Genomic DNA, 19,637 nt, shown 5'->3' on the forward strand with positions numbered 1-19,637 from the left:
TGTGGGAGTCAGGGGGGGGGGGGGCTAATCGAGATTTTGACCAGGGTGCAAGAGAGGCTCGAACCATCACTGACGGTAAAAATACTTCTGTTTGTATTTCTGTTTTCTTCGCTGTGTTTCTCCTCCCTCGCTCCCTCTCTCTCTTTCAATGTCGGAATTGAGGAGGTCATTTGTACGGTATTGGTTATCTTTCCATTTCATTTTCTCTCTCATCCTTTCTTTCACTTTCTCGTTCACACTCACTCATTCACTTTAATTCCCACCCCTTCTCTTTCTCTCGGTGAAATTTTACGTCCGATAATGGTTATCATTGATTATTATCGATTGTTATCTAATACAAGTTTATTATAGAGTGAACCTGATAAAGAAAATAAAAGAGTCTCTATTTTCCTCTAGTTGACTTGAATCCTTTTCTGGAGCCTGGAGCCCGACGCTAGACTTGAAATCCTTAGTCTGTGAGTACAAGGGTTCGAGTCCTAGTCTTGCTGGTTTTTTGGTTGGGGAGGGGGTCAGTGGGATGACTCTAAGCTTAGCCAGTGTTGACCCCCCTCTGAACGGGTACCTGGAAAAATCTGGGGAGGATAAACATGAAAAGTGTGCGAAAGCACAGGATGGCTGGCCCCAGCCCCCCATTGAACTTCCTGGCTGAAGGGCCATGAAACGGATATCAGCATCAGTGCTGTATCCTTTTTTATGCTTTTTTCCTATCTTCCTCTATCTATCAGGTGTTCGTATTCTGTCAATTTGAAGATCCTTATGATTTTATTTTATTTATATATATATATATATATATATATATATATATATATATATATATATATATATATATATATATATATATATATATATATATATATATATATATATATATATATATATATATATATATATATATATATATTTAATAAAACAAACTTTACAAAATAACCATCCACTGAAACCCAACGCACCAAGGTAATACCTGGATATGCCACTGATCCGGATGTAAAAATTATGATTTCCCACCTGTTGTCAAAAGATCGTAGATATACTTTGAAAATTAAAAGTCCATAAAAATGTGTATATTATTTTATATTGTAGTAATTTTAAGACCAAAGTGAACAAAGATCAAAGTGATGTGTGCCAATTCCTAGAGTCCCCCTCCTATAGCCCTAGACGGCAACAGAATTGAGCAAGTTATAGGATTTGTCTACCTCGGATCCCTTGTGAAATCGGAGGGGGGATCTGATCATGAAATTGAAAGGCATATTCGCCTAGCCTCTACCAGCTTTCCTCAGCTCAGTGAATCACTATGGAAGCGTCGAAGTATAAGCCCCACTACGCTAATTAAAGTCTACGAGGCGATCGTTAGAAGTACTCTCCTATACGGGTGCGAGACATGGGTTGTCAGGGTTGTCAAAGATCAAAATAGTAGTAAGCTCGATGTCCTTGATCAGGACTGGCTTCGTCGTATTCTACGCGTCAACTGCCATGAACGAGTAGTCAAAAGGAGATCTGCGAGTGCTGTAAACAACAGTACACAGTCTCGGAAATTGTAAAGAGACAACGGCTCATGTGGCTGGGCCATTGTCTGCGCTGTGTAAATTACCAATGCATCTCGAAGTCTACTATTAAAGCACAGCCGCTTGAAAATTAGAAATTTCGATCTGGAGGCCAGAAGAAAGATTGGTGGTCAGTGATGAAAAACGACGCAGAGCTGCTTGGAGGCTTCCTCCTCTTCGGTTGGCTCTGGGACAGTGATTGGCTGTGCCATGTCGAAGCCATTGCACTTAACCGTGCCTCATGGAAGACTTCGGTTGGAGAAGTTATGGATGCTGGGGGAGGTGGAGCAGTGTCTAGTTCCCGTCAAAAGTGAAAGAGTAAGTAAAAAGTAATTTTAGACTCTGAATTTTAAGCTAAGTGTTTAATACACCAAATTGCTCTATTCCTATGATTCACGTTCACTTTAAGTTTTTGCTGTGGTCGCAACTTATGCTTGGGAAGCTCTTTTTAAAAAAACTCATTAATTTTTTTTTTAATAGTTTTTTTTTCAAATTACATTAAACAGAGATGTTTTTAGTTTCTGGCCTGTTATCGAAAGATCGTAGATACAACTTAAAAGTTAAAAAGGCAATAAAATGGTATAGTTACTTTTGATTGAATAGTGAAATAATTTTTGGCCTTTTATCTCAGTGTTTAATATACCTTAAGTTGTACTATTCATATGATCCACGCTCAATTTAGATTTTTTCTGCGATGTCGACTTCTGCTAGGGAAGCTCTTTCCAAAAAACACCCATCAGTTTTTCTTAATAGGTTTTTCAATTACGTAAAATGGTGATGTTTTTGGTTCCTGACCTGTTACCAAAACATCGTAGATACAGCTTGAAAGTTCAAAAGACCATAAAATTGTAAGCTTATTTTTGATTGAATACTGAAGTAATTTTTTGGACTTTTTGGCTCGGCATTTAATATAACTTATGTTGTACTACTCTTATAGTTACATATATCTTATAGCTAATATATATATATATCTTAATATATTTTATATCTAACGCGTAGCGCTACGCGTTAGTGCTCCGGACTTGAATTCATGAGGTCAGGGGTTCGAGTCCTGGAACAGAGGTCAATGATGTGACCCTGTAAGGTACCTGCGCAACGCAGTCCATTGGTCAGCATGCGAAACAGTTTTAGTTTTTTTTTAGTACTCTTATTAATCATGTTTACCATAAAATTTTTCTTTGGCCAACTTTGGAGAAAGCATTCTCCAAAAAAACTAATTAATTTTTTTTTAGGTTTTTTGAAATTTCACAAGACGGGGATATTTTTGTGAAGGATCCCTCAATAGTGAATGTTACTACAGCTAACTTGGTAATAACAGCAAAAGACAATGGGATTCCATCAAGACAGGTAAGTTTGTAAACGAGGACCAGCTAAAAATCAAAAAAGCTAAAAAATCGAGGACCAGATCAAAAATCAAAACATATCATGACGAACGACATTATGGAGTTATTATGTCAGATGGAAAAAATATCGCTAAAAAAATATCGAAAGAAAAATCAAAAGAAGGATCTAGTTAGAAGATTATCAGACTTTACCAATCAGTACAGCAGGACTAAGAGCCTAGTACAGGAGCTGCCACCTAAGCTGCCACTGCAAGAAAATATATATAACATACTCACGTCTTTAATGTATAATATTGATCTGTATATTGTGTATATTCTCGATAGAGTAGAGTCAACAATTAAATACAGGCAAACTAAGCCACAACTATAAAAAACTGTACATAATATACACACAATATGTATAATATTAATCTGCATATATTGTGCATATTATCCATACAGGACAAGGAAAAAACTAAATACGCGGTGACTCAGTCGTAGAAACTGTACATAATATGCATGCAATGTGATTAATATTGATCTTTATAATCTGGGCATTTAACCCAGAGGAAGGTGGATCGAAACCTCATCGATATTATTTCAACTGAAAGTAAGGAGCAACATTAAAACTTAAAACGCACAGAAATTATTACGTTTATGAAGGGGGTTGCCCTCTCCTCAATACGTCGCTCTTTACGCTGAAGTTTTTTAGTACTTTTAAAAAAACTTCTTATTGTTCTGATTAAACGACCCTTGTATTTCGGGAGTCGTTCTTAAAGAACTGGGACAAAATTCAAACCTCCAATTTTTATGATCACTTAAAAAGGGCACTACAACTTTTAATTTCCGTTCGATTGAGCCCTCTCTCCGGAATATTCTAAGACCAATGGGTTGATAGGATCACCCATGAAAAATAAACAAAAAAAACAACAACAAAAAAAAAACACGCATCCGTGATCTTTCTTCCGGCAAAAAATAGAAAATTCCACATTTTTGCGGATAGGATGTTGAAGCCTCTGAAATAGGGCTCTCTGATATGCTGAATCTGATGGTGTGATTTCCATTTAGATTCTTCGTTTTTTAGGGGGTGCTTTTTCCACTTTTTTGAAAATCAGGCAAATTTTTCTCAGGCTCGTAGCATTTGATGTGTAACACTAAACTTATTGAAACTTATATATTTGGAATCAACATTATAAGCCGTATCTTTTAATAAATCTATCGGTATCAAAGTTCCCTTTTTTAGAGTTTTGGTTACTATTGAGCCGCGTCGTTACAGTTCGTTTTACGACGAACTTTACCTTACTTACAGTTCATTACGACGAACTGTTTGATCGATACAGCAAAAGGAAAAGCTACGTACGTGATGCCTCAGTCACAATCGTAAAATCTTACGTAATATGTACAATATTCGCTTCTCGTGGCGATTTATTTTTATAGTTATTCAATTTGACTTTCTTTATCAAGTATTTTTTTTTTTTTTTAAATTGAAAGTTTATCAGGCAACTTTTGTGGTAATTTTACCTACACAACACCCATATAAACCGAGGGTTATATTTTTGTGAAGCAAAGTAATGACAATTAGAACCGCCCATTAACGCTAGGCTCGGAATTAAAATTTATTTCGGTAGGCAAAATAAATAAATTACATCAATAAGATTAGATTTATGTTTGGGGTTTTAGTAATTAGTACTGTGTCATAATTGTGTGCTTTTCTATGGTCATTGCTAACCATAACGCTTAAAATTATTTTTTAGTAGTAAACATATAAAGAAATGATTAATTTTCGTTCCGTTGATTCAACTTCCGAGCAATCTTTAGATAATCCGGATTACCACAACCCTGATTAATTAGGAGCTAGCGAGATCCTCTTTTGCTACAATTAGCAGACAAATAGCGTTGCAACTCTTTAGTTCTAAAGAGAACTAAAGAGTTCTTTAGTTCTAAAGAGGGTAAAGATGATCCCATGCTTAGTTTTTTGCGGCAAATCAAAAAGCGTTATGTCATATTTTTGTCCAACAAGGTTTTCCCTCTCTAATAGTATCTCTCTCTAACTAACGCTCTCTAGCCTCTTTAACAAAGCAAGTTATATTTCCCCGTTTCCTCCCATCTTATTTGTCTCCTAAGATTTTTGGAGGGTTCTCTTTTTATTCAAAATGCATTGTGTCCTAATTTCCCGATCACAAAAGTAGTTGAACACTGAAGCTGTAAATGCTGAAACCTGTTTTTTTTCGAATATTTATTTAAAAAAAGCTTACTAATAATACCGAAAAAATTCAATTTTTATGATTGCCTATAAATCTGTGGTAAGAAATATATCGTATTTTGAATCACCACCACTAAATTGCAATTGCTCGTCTCATTCATACTTGTTGAACGCCCAGGGACTGGTATAGCTTTCTGTCTTTTGGCCCCATAACCTCCTAGGCTATGGACCCACTGTTGTTTCCAAAAAGAATCTTCCTTTGAATAATATTTTAAGAATCGTTGCGGACGAATATTTTTGAAAAGATTTGGAAAAGATATAGTTTCAATCTCGTTGGATTTATTGGATAAAGCAAAAGTATTAAAAAGGTAAAATAAGCTATTTTTAGGATCGTGTCGTTTCTACACCCCCCCCCCCACACATTCATGGAGACCTAACACCATGTTCCCGCTCCAAAATTCAGCCCTCTAGTCCTAATGTATTTTTTAAATAGTTATTTATATACTTTTTGTAAGCAATTTTATGTGAGCAGAATTTTAATTCGTGATATATTTTATAAAATATAATCAAAACTAACCATTTGAACTTTTTATCAGAAGCTATTTAAACCCCTGGGGCTCCCACTGAACACCCTGGGGTCCATTTACATTCTTTTTTGTATAATTTCTTACAACTTTATCCTGATTTAAAACATTCACAAAAATGTTGTTCATCTCTCCTTAACACTTCCCTTATAGTTATTTGAGGCCATGTTCCTATCTTGACCTGGGGCAAGTCTGGACTCACTACCTCTTCTCACTTCCTTGACATGCTAGAACAATATGTCACTATTGTGCTGTTTGGCTGTCTCTTCCAAATACCCATAGTTTTACCCATACCCTCCGACCCACATTTTCTAGAATTCATATTTTAATACTTTCTCTACTTCCCTTACTTTCTTCTTATTCTCGTCATTAGTCTCGTTATTAGTTATTCTTGTCTTAGTCTCGTTATTATCTGTCATTCAGATACTTCTTGTACATGTGCCTTCTCCCTCTTAAAGCGTTTTCGCTAATATTTCTAGCTGTGTTTCTAAATATACTCCCTAAGACATTCTCTGCTACTTTGCAAACTATTTTTTGTAAATTATTCCATCTGTCTTCTATATTGTAAAATTTTAAGCTATGTATTTTCATATCCAGCTTTTCCTGGAAATTTCCTCTCAAATACTCTTCGTAGAGTCGATCAACGCCACAAATACGCGCAAGGTTGTTACTTCTCCTAAATTTCAGGTCTCAGTTATCTTTAGGTACTACTAGGTGGTGATCTAGGACATCATCTATTACTATTTGCACCAACATGGGCGTTAGAATCCCCTAATACAAACACTATATTTCTCTCTTGGACTTTTTATGCCCTTCGAATAACTTCTAGAGCCAAAGCGTAAATACTGGGGGGGGGGGATTGAACTTACGAAGATTTGCGACGCCCAGTGGTGCTAATTCACAAAATTGTGGGGGGGGGATTTGTATTTTTTCGATTATTTGCAACAAAAACACCAAGAAAAAGGTATTGTTCAATGAAAGTATCTCTCAAATCTTGGGGGGGGGGTGACCCCTTTACAAATTTGTGCCACTGGCAATGTCCAACATTGATGGATAAATTTTTAAATATAAGAAGTAATAAGAGGGCGAATGCATTTGTGTTTTTCAAGTACGAAACTGTCAGTGGCTCCTAGAGATCAAGAGTCCGTCCCATAAAATAGACAATCCTAACAAAGCGGAAACAGTAGAATAAAAATGAATGGTTGTGGTTGAAGCAGAGCCGTTCCTAGGAAAGGGGTAACAGGGGTAGTTGCCCCAGGTGCCTTGGCTTGGGGGACGTCGTGGCTGGGGAATAGCTCACTTTTTGCACTTGTTTCGGATTTTTTTGCTTTGAGTCGAGAGGGAGGCACTTTCCTCGGGCACCACCAACCCTAGGAACGGCTCGGGGTTGAGATTAATTTATGTTTTAGGATTTATAATAAGATTTAGCTTAATTTTCCTAGGTTCCGAGGACCTTCTACAAGTGAACCACCAAACCCGTTGTTACTTAGTCATTTTTCAAAATTCTTGACTTTAGTGTTTGTATTATGAACAACATTCTAATGTTATTTATTTATTAATTCCAAAATGCGGTAAGCTTTACCAAAAGGTAAGCTTTACCAAGCTTACCTTTATGTCTAGTGACTAAATTATTTCTCTCAACTTTATCGTTTTATAAAACTTTTATGAATTGTTTTTATAAACTAATGAATTTATTTCTAGGCTTCTGTGCCAGTTACTGTGCATTTCCCAGCGGAATTGATTGTGCGTAGTCAGTTGGCGGGATTTGGTGATGATCTGCTCCTTCCAATTATACTTGGCTCAATTCTTGTTGGATTTATGTTCCTTGTGGCTGGACTCGTAGCTTATATCTGCCACAAGTATGTGATATTCTTTTTACTTCTGTAAACAGGGGGGGAAATTCCGATAAAACTTGCATGATTCACAGAGGCTAATTTTAAATTGATACTTGAACTTTATTAAATCAACACAGTAAACAAAAGACCAAATTAAAACAATGGTAATAAGAGAGGTGGAACTCGATGCGTCATCTTTATCACAAGAAACTACTACTAATAACTCACTGAAGCCGCCTGAGGCAAACACAGCTGTACACGCTCCTCCCCCATCCCAACCCACTCAAAGCCTCTCTATTTAAACCCTTCCAAGAAGTTTCAATTTCATTTGACTCCTTTAGTACGGCCTTTTCCCGCCCCATTTTAGGACGACCTGCTTTACGTTCGGCCCAAGATAGATGACCGAAAAGGACGATCTTTACCAATCTGTCATCCTTCATCTGCAAAACATGTCCTAACCATCTCAACCTTTCTCCAATTAGAGACCTATAAAATGGGATTAAATTTTCCGTATAGCTTACTGTTTGAAATTAATTTAAGAAAAACCAAATTTTTCCGAGGGAAGTAAAGAGCGAAGCTGAAACTTAAACGGAAAAAAGTTATTATTTTAAAGCCTACCTAATATATATTAACGGAGTTGTCGCACATAAGCTGGCTAGATATATCTCTCAATGAACTTAGGATAGCGCAAAAATAGTGTTTTAATGAAAACACGAAAGTCAAGCGTTCTGTACAGGACTTTTTAGTTAAAAATCAAAAGTAAGTATGTAGCCTGACGAGATTAAGCGAATCTGTAAAGCTTTTCTTAGTCTTACACCAGTTTCGACATTAGTCACTTTCAGTATATAAATAAAATCATCTTAATAACATGTTCGTAAAACTAAATATTTTTTAATAGCCGCGAAGCAATTGAACAGCGTACAGAAACATTGAATTGATTTATCCAGCAGTATTTTGCTCTCACCAGCTATTATACCTATAGTGGGTAATATACAGTCTTAAATTGTAAGAAATATGCTTTAGTAGCACTTGAAATGAAGATCAAGTAAGACATAATATGAAATCTAGAAATCCGATTATTTTTCTCTATACAAGAGTAAATTTCAAGCTATGATACAAATTCTAAAGCTAGTCTATAGTCCTAATACTATCAAGATGGCCTTACTTCGAACTTGTGTACAAACTAATCACGACATGGCCTTTTAAGAACCAAAACGAGAGCCAGTCATTGGACTGAGCCATTGTGCAGAAGTGATACCAAAATAAACTTAAAAAAATAAAGAAAATCCTAAAATGGATTTTTGCTTTATCTTAAAAGAGATTGATCCTAAAAGGGATTAATAATATTGGGATTCTATAAAAGCTATCCTTAATTGGTTTGAACTTACTGTACTAAAACTCCTTTAGTATGTTGTATTTTCCGTAAAGTGCTGGTTTTGTATAATCATAAAAGTAGTGGGAAACATATTTAGCTGGTTTTTTATACTAGTTATATTAATATATATTAAATAGGTTGTGAAGTAACAACTTTTGTCCGTTTTACGTTTCAACTTCGCTCTTTACTTCCCTTGGAAAAATTTTGTTTTATAAAATCAAACTTTGTTCATTATCGGTGAAAATTTAATGCAGAAACAACGCTGCCAAAAATCTTTTTTATTTATACGGAATAATGTATGCTCGCTTTAAGTTTTAATGTCACTTCTTAGTTTCAGTCGAAATTATTCACAAATATGACTTATGATTCAAGTGAACATACCACTAGATGCCTATTTTTTAGGTTTCTTCCGAATATAATAATTTTTTTTGGCGCGAATTCAATTTTAAACCCTTATGAAGAAAAGCTGTAGCCACTTTGCATCCTATATATCATCCTACCCTTTTTATTGTTTTTTTTTTAAATAAATAGTTTTTCCATTTTTCTTTCCCTACTCGGCTTATCAAAAACTTTAATTTCCCCCTTAAATCAATCAACAGTATATTTCCGCTATTCGCCAAAACAGTTGATAAATAACAGAAAACACTCCCTAGAGAATATGGAGAAAGTAGGTAACATTAGACGTTTAGCAATTAGCACTGAAAATACTTCCTAGAATACAATATTTCTTATGCCATATAAAAACACCGAATTTTCAACAATTCATCATTCATATTTTGAAAAAAAACTTTTTATTTCGGGTCTCCAATCGCCTTCAAATGGCTCACAGAACTGATATGCTATTTGAATTACCCTTATTCCATGCCTATCAACCTTAGTTCTGCCCCAGGATGGATGGATGATAGACTATCTATATCTATCTATATCTAGACTATATCTATCAATAAGTTTAATGACATCATTTTTATACAATTTTGAAAAAGGACCTATGCCAGCTTTGCCTGTCACTCAGGCTATCTCTCTTGGCTTTTTTTTATTAATTAGCCAGGGCTCTCAACTTTTTCATCACAGTCCACCTAGGTGATTTTAATTCGCTAGACGTTTTAGATAAGGAAATTGAAAACAAAGAAAGTATATATGCTATTAAATCTACAAAGAAATCGTTTGTAATTTCAACCCCATTCCCAGGTATTAACACAGGGATAGGGGTCTTTGAATCCAAGTCTCTTTCTCTGGTCCTATAGTCAAATTTAAAATGATATTCAAGAAACTTCAAGCTACTCTTGAAGTTCAAACCCGTGTAAATTAATATAGCCTATTTACGGTGAAACCCTTTGAGAAATAGCGCAAACAGTGCCATTTTAGTGCCATATGGCACTTGCAGATGGCAAAATTTATAAAAAGTACGTAGATATGAGAAACAGCTTTTAAATGAGCCTTTAAGAATCTCTATGGTGTTGTAGTAGCCCGCTAGACCTTTTTAAAAAAAAAGAAAAAAAAAAAAACACCAAAAAAACGGGAGGCAGATCAGTGCTACCGATGCAAAAAAGTGATTTTCCTTGTTGTTCATGGAGAGGGACAGTACCGTCCATGTACAAGGTTTTGACCACGTTGATTTCAACATTACACTTTTAATTTTGATCTGGCGCCATTTTTGATGGGTTTCAGGCTTTTTTCGAAATCACCATAAATTTCCTTTTGTAATAAATTTTTAATTATAAGATAAACTTAAATAATAATTTCCATTCCAGAGTCAGTGTCAGCTGGGTTTTTTTTCCACCAGGCAGTTTTTTTTCAAAGCTCGTTTTTTTAACGTTTGGTTACTATGGGCTTTGGATCGCTTCTTACTGGGTTGCAGCTGCCGCTGCAACCATAATACCTTGCCGGGACATGCTTTAAAAAAGTGAGCCTATAAAATGACTGAAAAAAAACAACAACAGCGAATGCCGATATTCTCGATACGATAAATGCGATACCAATAGGCACGATACCGATACGCGCGATATCGATACGCCTGATACCACATACAGCCCCTCCCCAGGGACTATGGAGGGCCACATCATTATCAAAACCATATATATTGGACCTTCTAACTATGTTAAACAAAATGGCTATCTCAAAATTTTGATAGGACTAGTTGGAGGGATGGGCCAGTAGGGAGGGGGTGGGGGGGGGCTATTAGCCCTACGATCTTTTCGGTCACTTAAAAAGGGCACTTACAAATTTAATTCCCTTTCGAATGAGCTATTACACACCTCTCTATGATGATCTGGTCACCCCCTAGCCCTTATAAAAAAAAAGAAAGAAAAAAAAAGAAGACACATCACTGATGTCTTAGCAAAAAAGCGTATTTCATCCGTGTTCGTGGTGGAGGACTGTATTCACACTACATAAGGTTTCGGACCACATTGTGTCTTTCTGCATACTTTTTATTGTAATCTAACGCTATTTAAAAGGGGTGTCGTGATCTCGCTCGTAATAACCACTCGTATGTTTTTGAAACAAACTTTTACTTCTAAGATTAACCGAAACAATAGGTACCATTTCTGATTCAGTGTCAAATGGCAATTTTTTCCCATTAGACAGTTTTTTTAAAACACGTTTTTCAACTTTTGATTACTATGGGCTGTGGTTCGCTCTTTACTAGGTTGCAGCTGCCGCTGCAACCATGATATATTGGACCTTTGAACTATGTTAAACAAAATGGCTATCTCAAAATTGTCATAGGACTTGTTGGGGGGGGGGGGAGGGGGCCTGTAGGGAGGGGGGGCTATTTTTCCTCCAATCTTTTCGGTCATAGGCAGCGCGCTAGCGCTGCCTAAGTAAAGAACGATGTGGGAACAATGTGTGTTTTTTTTTCTCTATACCCGGGTACATTGTACCGAAGGAGTTGACGTAGAAAGTTTGAAAAGGGCTAATTCGATTGGAAATTGGAGTAGCTAGCGCCTTTTTTAATAGTCGAAAGTGATTAGAGGGCAACTAGCCCCCTCCCATGCCCATTATTCCTCCAAACACATTCAATCAAAATTTTCAGATAGCCAGTTTGTTTAGCGTAGTTAATTTCCAGATAGAAAATATGTTTTTGAGGAGGACACTCCCCCACAACCCTCAGGGCAAGGGTTTTAAGTAATGCCCTGGGGACATATAAGGTTTTTATATAAGGTGTTGTCGTAGAAACTTCAAAAAAGGCTCATTCGATTGGAAATTCAATGGGGTAGTGCCATTTTTGATCGTCGAAAGGGATTGGAGGGCAACTAGCCCCCCCCCCCATGCCACTCATTCCCCCAAACGCATCCAATCAAAATTTTGAGATAGCCATATTGTTCAGCGTAGTTGATTTGCAGATAGAAAATATGTTTTTGAGGAGGACACTCCCCCAGAGCCCTCAGGGCAAGGGTTTTAATTTATGCCCTGGGAGCATATAAGGTTTTTAAAGAAGGCGTTGTCGTAGAAACTTCAAAAAAAGCTCATTAGATTGGAAATTCAAAGGGCTAGTGCCCTTTTTAATTGTCGAAAATGATTTGAGGGCAGCTAGCCCTCCCCCACGCCCATCATTCCCCCAAACACATCCAATAAAAACTATGAGATAGCCATTTTGTTCACCGTAGTTGATTTCTAAATAGAAAATATGTTTTTGAGGAGGACACTCCCCCGGATCCCTCATGGCAGTAGTATCCATGTATAAGGTCTTAATTACACAAGGATATACACATGAATATACAGTGCAGTTTGACGTGCACATTGTAAAAAGCGCACACCTGTTCCATTTCTTTGAAGTATGTGCTATCAGACTGGTTTCTGATTTTATGGATAATTGCCTAAACTTGAGAGTAGTTTGTTATTAATGCGTCACTGCTAATTAAAGAATCGGTTGCTAAACTCAGAATTGATTGATTGGCATATGGATTTATATCATTTTGAGTAAAAGCTAATTCTATTTGCAAAAAAAGGGTAAGAGATTCGCGAATTGGACTGTACGAACCATATTAATTGAAAAATAGGGAAAAAAACAGAGCTAGATAGCATTTGCAAATTGGATTGTATGAAGGTGGAGAAAAAAGGGTTAAACTGATTATCAGTTAATGTAACCCCTCGGGGTTGTTAACCCAGGCTATTTGTAATACATTTCAGACGGAAGTCAATCTATGAAAATAATTGATGATTATAGAATGATATTATGAGTTGACCTCACTTTATTTTTCCGATGTGGTCTGTATTATATACGTGTTGCTTTTGGATAGTAATGTCAATTTAAAATGGAGTCTAATTTTTTAATATACTAAAAAGTTGATACTAAGAGAGATTTAGATGGCAAGAAAAGAATTTTAATAAATAAATTCAGAACAAACATTAGAAATCCTTGAAAATAAAGTAGTATGGTGTATGTTAGTACGAACCATCAAGGATCATAAGCACCAACGACCCTAACCACCAGAGACCTCAACCCCCCAAAGTTCCCCTATCCATAAACTTGAAGGGCACCCCTCCCCTCCAACTTTTTGGCCCCTCTACCCCCCATTTTTTTTGAATTTTTTTGAAGTTTTTTTTTAACTTTTTTTTATTTTTTTAACATGTTATATTGCGTCAACTTTTTTTTACATGTATTCGCAAAAGATGGAAAATGCTTAAAACATTAAAAAATCAAATTCAATATTTTCAAAATTCGAAACGAGAATGATATAGATGTTTGGCATGACCTTTACTTTTAGAAAAACATTGTTTGTAGTAGCACTTTTTTTTATTGGACAATTTTTTTTTTTACTTCGAAATTATTCAACTTTTTTTAAGTATCTTGAATTGACATGAAATATGCTTATGGCTCTCACAATTGTACTCTATGCTTGCTCAGAGACACGATGCCGCTTTCCCACTGGTACTTTATGGCGGGTTATCGACACTACCTAGTTTATTGCATGTATTAAATCAGTATTTTTTACGCAGTGGAACGATAAACACATAAGTTATATCTTTAAAAAAGTGAAGATGGAGCATTTTAATAAAGTGTGTTTACATGACAATGTTATTGTAGCATTGAACGCCGACAAGGAGAAGTATTTAAACTATGAAACAAGTATAAATGGTAGCACTATTGGAAATGTATGCATGCATTGTCATGACAATAAGGAATTAAATTTCTTTGGAGTACCGAAAAAATTCAACTCTTATGTTGGTGGATATGCGAGATTGAGATCTTCAGAGATGATTGCACTCAAAGAGAATGCAAACATAAAAATAATCGTTGATGATAGAGGACAACTCCTTGCTACTGTTGCAGGTAACACATTACCTACTGATACCTCCTATCGTCAGCTCTCGGGTATTAACATTCAACGGAAGGTCAAAAAAAGAAAGGCCTACTCTTCTACTAATATCATAAACCATATCTTGTCTACGTGTCGAAATTGTTACCTGTGTAAAAATAATGTGATAATAGACAGTGAAATTGCCAGAAAAACCAAAAGGGCATTGGCAGAAAATATCATTATAGAATATAAATATGAATCGGTTAAGAACCAAAGTACCAGCAAACGTCAATGCCATTGATCAAACAGTCAATGGACCAAGTAATACCGGAAACGAAAAGCATATTGAGCCTGTCGATGACACACCAGTAAAAACTGTGTATGACTCAAAATGGAATAATGATTATTCTACTGATTACGAACTAAGATAAGACAATAGCCACAATATCAAGAGAGAACATGGTGAACTATTTTATGGAACAGATTCAAAATGTCCAAAGTTGATCATTAATATTAACAATGTATCATAATATATTTCTGTATTAATATACTACATAGCATTATTTCATTAAAAATATATTATGCATTACATTGTTATGTGTTCATTATTTTTAGAGTAAGCTAGTATATAAAACGTTTAGAATGTCTATTAAAGCATCGGAGATGTAAGAAAAGGAATTTGCATACATCTATTGTCAGACACATGGGATAACATTGACAAAATCTAAGTATCAGAATGAATAAATTTTTTATCAACATCTGTTGTTTGATATGTCATTATGAAAAAATTTTAAGTAAGTAAGTAACAAACTATTTCTTGAATTCACCTCTTGGATACACAATACAGAAATATAATTCAGGAAATTATGAAAAAAATTTAACAAATTCTTTATTAACATTCTTTATCGATTGAATCCGCTTCCATCAACATCCTTTGTCAGATACATCGAATACAATTGACAAAATGTACATATCAGAGTGAATAAATACTTTATCATCATCCTTTATCGCATATGTCTGATAAAATTGACAAAATCTAAGTATCAGAGTGATTAAAATCTAAGTATCAGAGTGATTAAATTCCATTTCAACATCCCTTTCTCGGATACATGGGATAAAATTTACTAAATCTAAGCATTAGAGTGAATAAATGCCTTATCAACATCATTTGTCGGGTATATTCGGATAAAATTGACAAAATCTAAGTATCAGATTGATTAAATTCTATATCAACATACATTCCTCAAATACATGGGACAAAATTGACAAAAGCTAAACGTCAGAGTGAATCATTTTTTTTTATTAACATCTTTTGTCAGATACAACGAATATAGTTGACAAAATCTAAGTATCAGAGTGAATAAATGCTTTATCACCATCTTTTGTCGAATATATTGGATACAATTCAAAAAATCTACATGCCAGAGTGAATAAATTTTTTATTAACCCCTTTTGTTAAATATATCATACATAATTGACAAAGTCTAAATATCAGAATCAATAAGTCCATTATTATCATCATAATTCCGTTATATCGGATATAATTAACAATATATATTTATCAGATTGATTAAATTCTATATCAACATCCATTTCTCGAATACATGGGATAAAATTGACAAAAGTTAAGTATCAGAGTGATTAAATGCTTTATCAGCATCCTTTCTCTGATATCTCGGATAAAATCTAAGTATCAGAGTGATTAGATTCTATATCAACATTCATGTCTTGGATACATGTAATCAAATTGACATAATATAAGTCTCGGAATGAATAATTTTTTTTTATCCACATCTTTTATAAGTTAAAGCGGATTCAATTGACAAAATCTATGTATTATGAAAAAATTGTAAGTAAGTTGTTAAAAAACTCTTTCTTGAATTCACCTCTTGTATACACAATACAGAAATTTAATTCAGGAAATTATGAAAAAAATTGAACAAATTCTTTATTAACATTCTGTGCATTAGAATAAATAAATTCCTTATCATCATCCTTTGACGGTTACATTGGATAAAATTGACAAATTTAACTATCAGAGTGAATAAATTCGTTATTTATTCTTACCCCAGAGGGGGGGATCTTAACCCGGAGTTAGCCTATGTGCATTACTTTATTATATGGATATGCCGTCCTCGCTATTACTATCATCTATCCTGAATGAACGTTGAATGGAGATATAGAAATTTTTTTATATCAACACCTTTTGTCAGATAAATCAAATATAATTGACAAAATCTAAATATCAGAGTGAATAAATGCATTATCAAAATCCTTTGTCGGATATGTCGGATAAAATTGACAAAATCGAAGTGTCAGAGTGAATAAATTTTTTCCATCAACATCTTTTATCAGATACAACGAATATAATTGACAAAATCGAATCGTCAGGGTGAATAAATACTTTATCAGCATCCTTTGTAGATTCTGTCGGATAATTGACAAAAGCTAAGTATTATGAAAAAATTGTAAGTAAGTAAGTAACAAACTCTTTCTTGAATTCACCTCTTGGATAAACAATACAGAAAATTAATTCAGGAAATTATGAAAAAAATTAAACAAATTCTTTATTAACATTCTGTGCATTAGAATAAATAAATTCCTTATCATCATCCTTTGACGGTTACATTGGATAAAATTGACAAATTTAACTATCAGAGTGAATAAATTCGTTATTTATTCTTACCCCAGAGGGGGGGATCTTAACCCGGAGTTAGCCTATGTGCATTACTTTATTATATGGATATGCCGTCCTCGCTATTACTATCATCTATCCTGAATGAACGTTGAATGGAGATATAGAAATTTTTTTATATCAACATCTATTGTCAGATACATCGAATATAATTGACAAATCTAACTATCAGAGTGAATAAATTCATTATCAAAATCCTTTGTCGGATATGTCGGATAAAATTGACAAAATCGAAGTGTCAGAGTGAATAAATTTTTTCCATCAACATCTTTTATCAGATACAACGAACATAATTGACGAAATTGAATCGTCAGGGTGAATAAATGCTTTATCAGCATCCTTTGTCGATTCTGTCGGATAAAATTGACAAAATCTAGGTGTTAGAGTGAATTTTTTTATCAACATCTTCTCTCGGATACATCCGATAAAATTGACAAAATCTAAGTATCAGATTGAATAAATGCTTTATCAACATCATCTGTCGGATATGATGAATAAAATTGACAAAATCTAAGTACCAGAGTGAATAAATTCATTATCAACGTCCTTTGTCTGATATATCGGATAAAATTGACAAAATCTAATTATCAGAGTAATTAAATTCTATATCAACATTCCTTTCTCGGATACATGGGATAAAATTGATAAAATCTAGTCGAATCGTCATTTGTCGGATATGCCGGACAAAATTTTTTATCAAAGAAAAATGGCAAACAAGAATGGCTTGCTTTTTGCAAGCCATTCGTACTATACCTTAAACGCATTCAGATATTTCCTTGATAAAAAAAATTTGTCCGACATATCCCGCAAATGATGTTGATAAAGCATTTATTCAGCCTGATACTTAGATTTTGTCAATTTTATCCGATGTATCTGACAGAGGAAGTTGGTAAAAAAAAATATTCACTCTAACACTTAGATTTTGTCAATTTTATCCGTTATATCCGACAAATGATATTGATAAAAAAAATTTTCACGCTGATACTTAGTTTTTCTCAATTTTGTCCGACATGTGAGTTTTATCTGACATATCCGACAAATGATGTTGAAAATTCATTTATTTACTCTTGTACTTAGATTTTGTCACTTTTATCGGATATATTCGACAAAGGATGCTGATAAAGCATTTATTCAGTCTGATACTTAGATTTTGTCAATTATATTCGATGTATCTGACAATAGATGTTGATATAAAAAAAATTATTCACTCTGACGCTTATATTTTTTCAATTTTATCCCATGTACTCGAGAAAGGGCTGTTGATATAGAATTTAATCAATCCGATACTTAGATTTTGTCAATTTTATCCGATATACCCGACAAATGATGTTGATAAAGCATTTATTCACTCTGATACTTAGATTTAGTAAACTTTATCCCATGTATCCGAGAAAGGGATTATGATATGGAATTTAATCACTCTGATACTTAGATTTTAATCACTCTGATACTTAGATTTTGTTAATGTTATCCGACATATCCGATAAAGGATGCTAATAAAGTAATTTACTCTGATATTTACATTTTGTCAATTTTATTCGATGTATCTGACAAAGGATTTTGATGGAAGCGAATTCAATCGATAAAGAATGTTAATAAGAATTTGTTCAATTTTTTCATAATTTCCTGTATTAAGTTTCTGTATTGTGTATCCAAGAGGTGAATTCAAGAAAGAGTTTGTTACTTACTTACTTACAATTTTTTCATAATGACATATCCAACAACGGATGTTGATAAAGAATTTATTCATTCTGATACACAGATTTTGTCAATGTTATCCCATGTGTCTGACAATAGATGTATGCAAATTCCTTTTTTTACATCTCTGATGCTTTAATAGACATTCTAAACGTTTGATATGCTAGCTTACTCTAAAAATATTGAACGCATAACAATGTAATGCATAATATATTTTTAATGAAATAATGCAATGTAGAATATTAACATAAAAATATATTAAGATACATTATTAATATCAATGATCAACTTTGGACATTTTGAATCTGTTCCATAAAATTGTTCACCATGTTATCACTTGATATTGTAGCTATTGTCTTCTCTTAATTCGTAATCAGTAGAATAATTATTATTCCATTTTGAGTCATACACAACTTTTACTGGTGTGTCATCGACAGGCTCAATATGCTTTTCGTCTCTGGTATTATTTGGTCCATTGACTGTTTGATCAATGGAAGTAACGTTTGCTGGTACTTTGTTTTTCATCGATTCATCTTTATATTTCATAGTGATATTTTCTGCCAATGCCCTTTTTATTTTTCTGGCAATTTCACTGTCTATTATCACATTATTTTTACACAGGTAACAGTTTCGACACGTAGACAAGATATGGTTTATGATATTAGTAGAAGAGTAGGCCTTTCTTTTTTTGACCTTCCTTTGAATGCTAATACCCGAAAGCTGACGATAGGATGTATTAGTAGGTAATATGTTACCTGCAACAGTAGCAAGGAGTTGTCCCCTATCATCAACGATTATTTTTATGTTGGCATTCTCTTTGAGTGCAATCATCTCTGGAGATCTCCATCTCGCATATACACCAACATAAGAGTTGAATTTTTTCGGTACTTCAAAGAAATTTAATTCCTTACTGTCATGACAATGCATTCATACATTTCCAATAGTGCTACCATTTATACTTGTTTCATAGTTTAAATACTTCTCCTTGTCGACGTTCAATGCTACAATAACATTGTCATGTAAACACACTTTATTAAAATGCTCCATCTTCACTTTTTTAAAGGTATGACTTATGTGTTTATCGTTCCACTGCGTAAAAAATACTAATTTAATTCATACAATGAACTAGGTAGTATCGATA

The 19,637-nt window shown here is 34.2% G+C and overlaps 1 protein-coding gene across 3 annotated transcripts in view; it reads left to right on the forward strand.

Annotated features, from left to right (window-relative positions):
* Positions 1–19,637, forward strand: part of LOC148941659 (protocadherin gamma-B2-like) — a 283,199-nt gene that overhangs the window by 237,593 nt on the left and 25,969 nt on the right. For all 3 annotated transcript variants that reach the window (XM_089104431.1, XM_089104433.1, XM_089104432.1), the window contains exons 14-15: positions 2,774–2,888; positions 7,352–7,509. In XM_089104431.1, the coding sequence (XP_088960557.1) occupies positions 2,774–2,888; positions 7,352–7,509 (273 nt within the window). The remainder of the gene's footprint in view (positions 1–2,773; positions 2,889–7,351; positions 7,510–19,637) is intronic.

This window comes from Artemia sp. Qi Xiang Cuo, chromosome 18, assembly GCF_049724085.1.
Source record: "Artemia sp. Qi Xiang Cuo chromosome 18, ASM4972408v1, whole genome shotgun sequence".
Lineage (NCBI taxonomy): Eukaryota > Metazoa > Arthropoda > Branchiopoda > Anostraca > Artemiidae > Artemia > Artemia sp. Qi Xiang Cuo.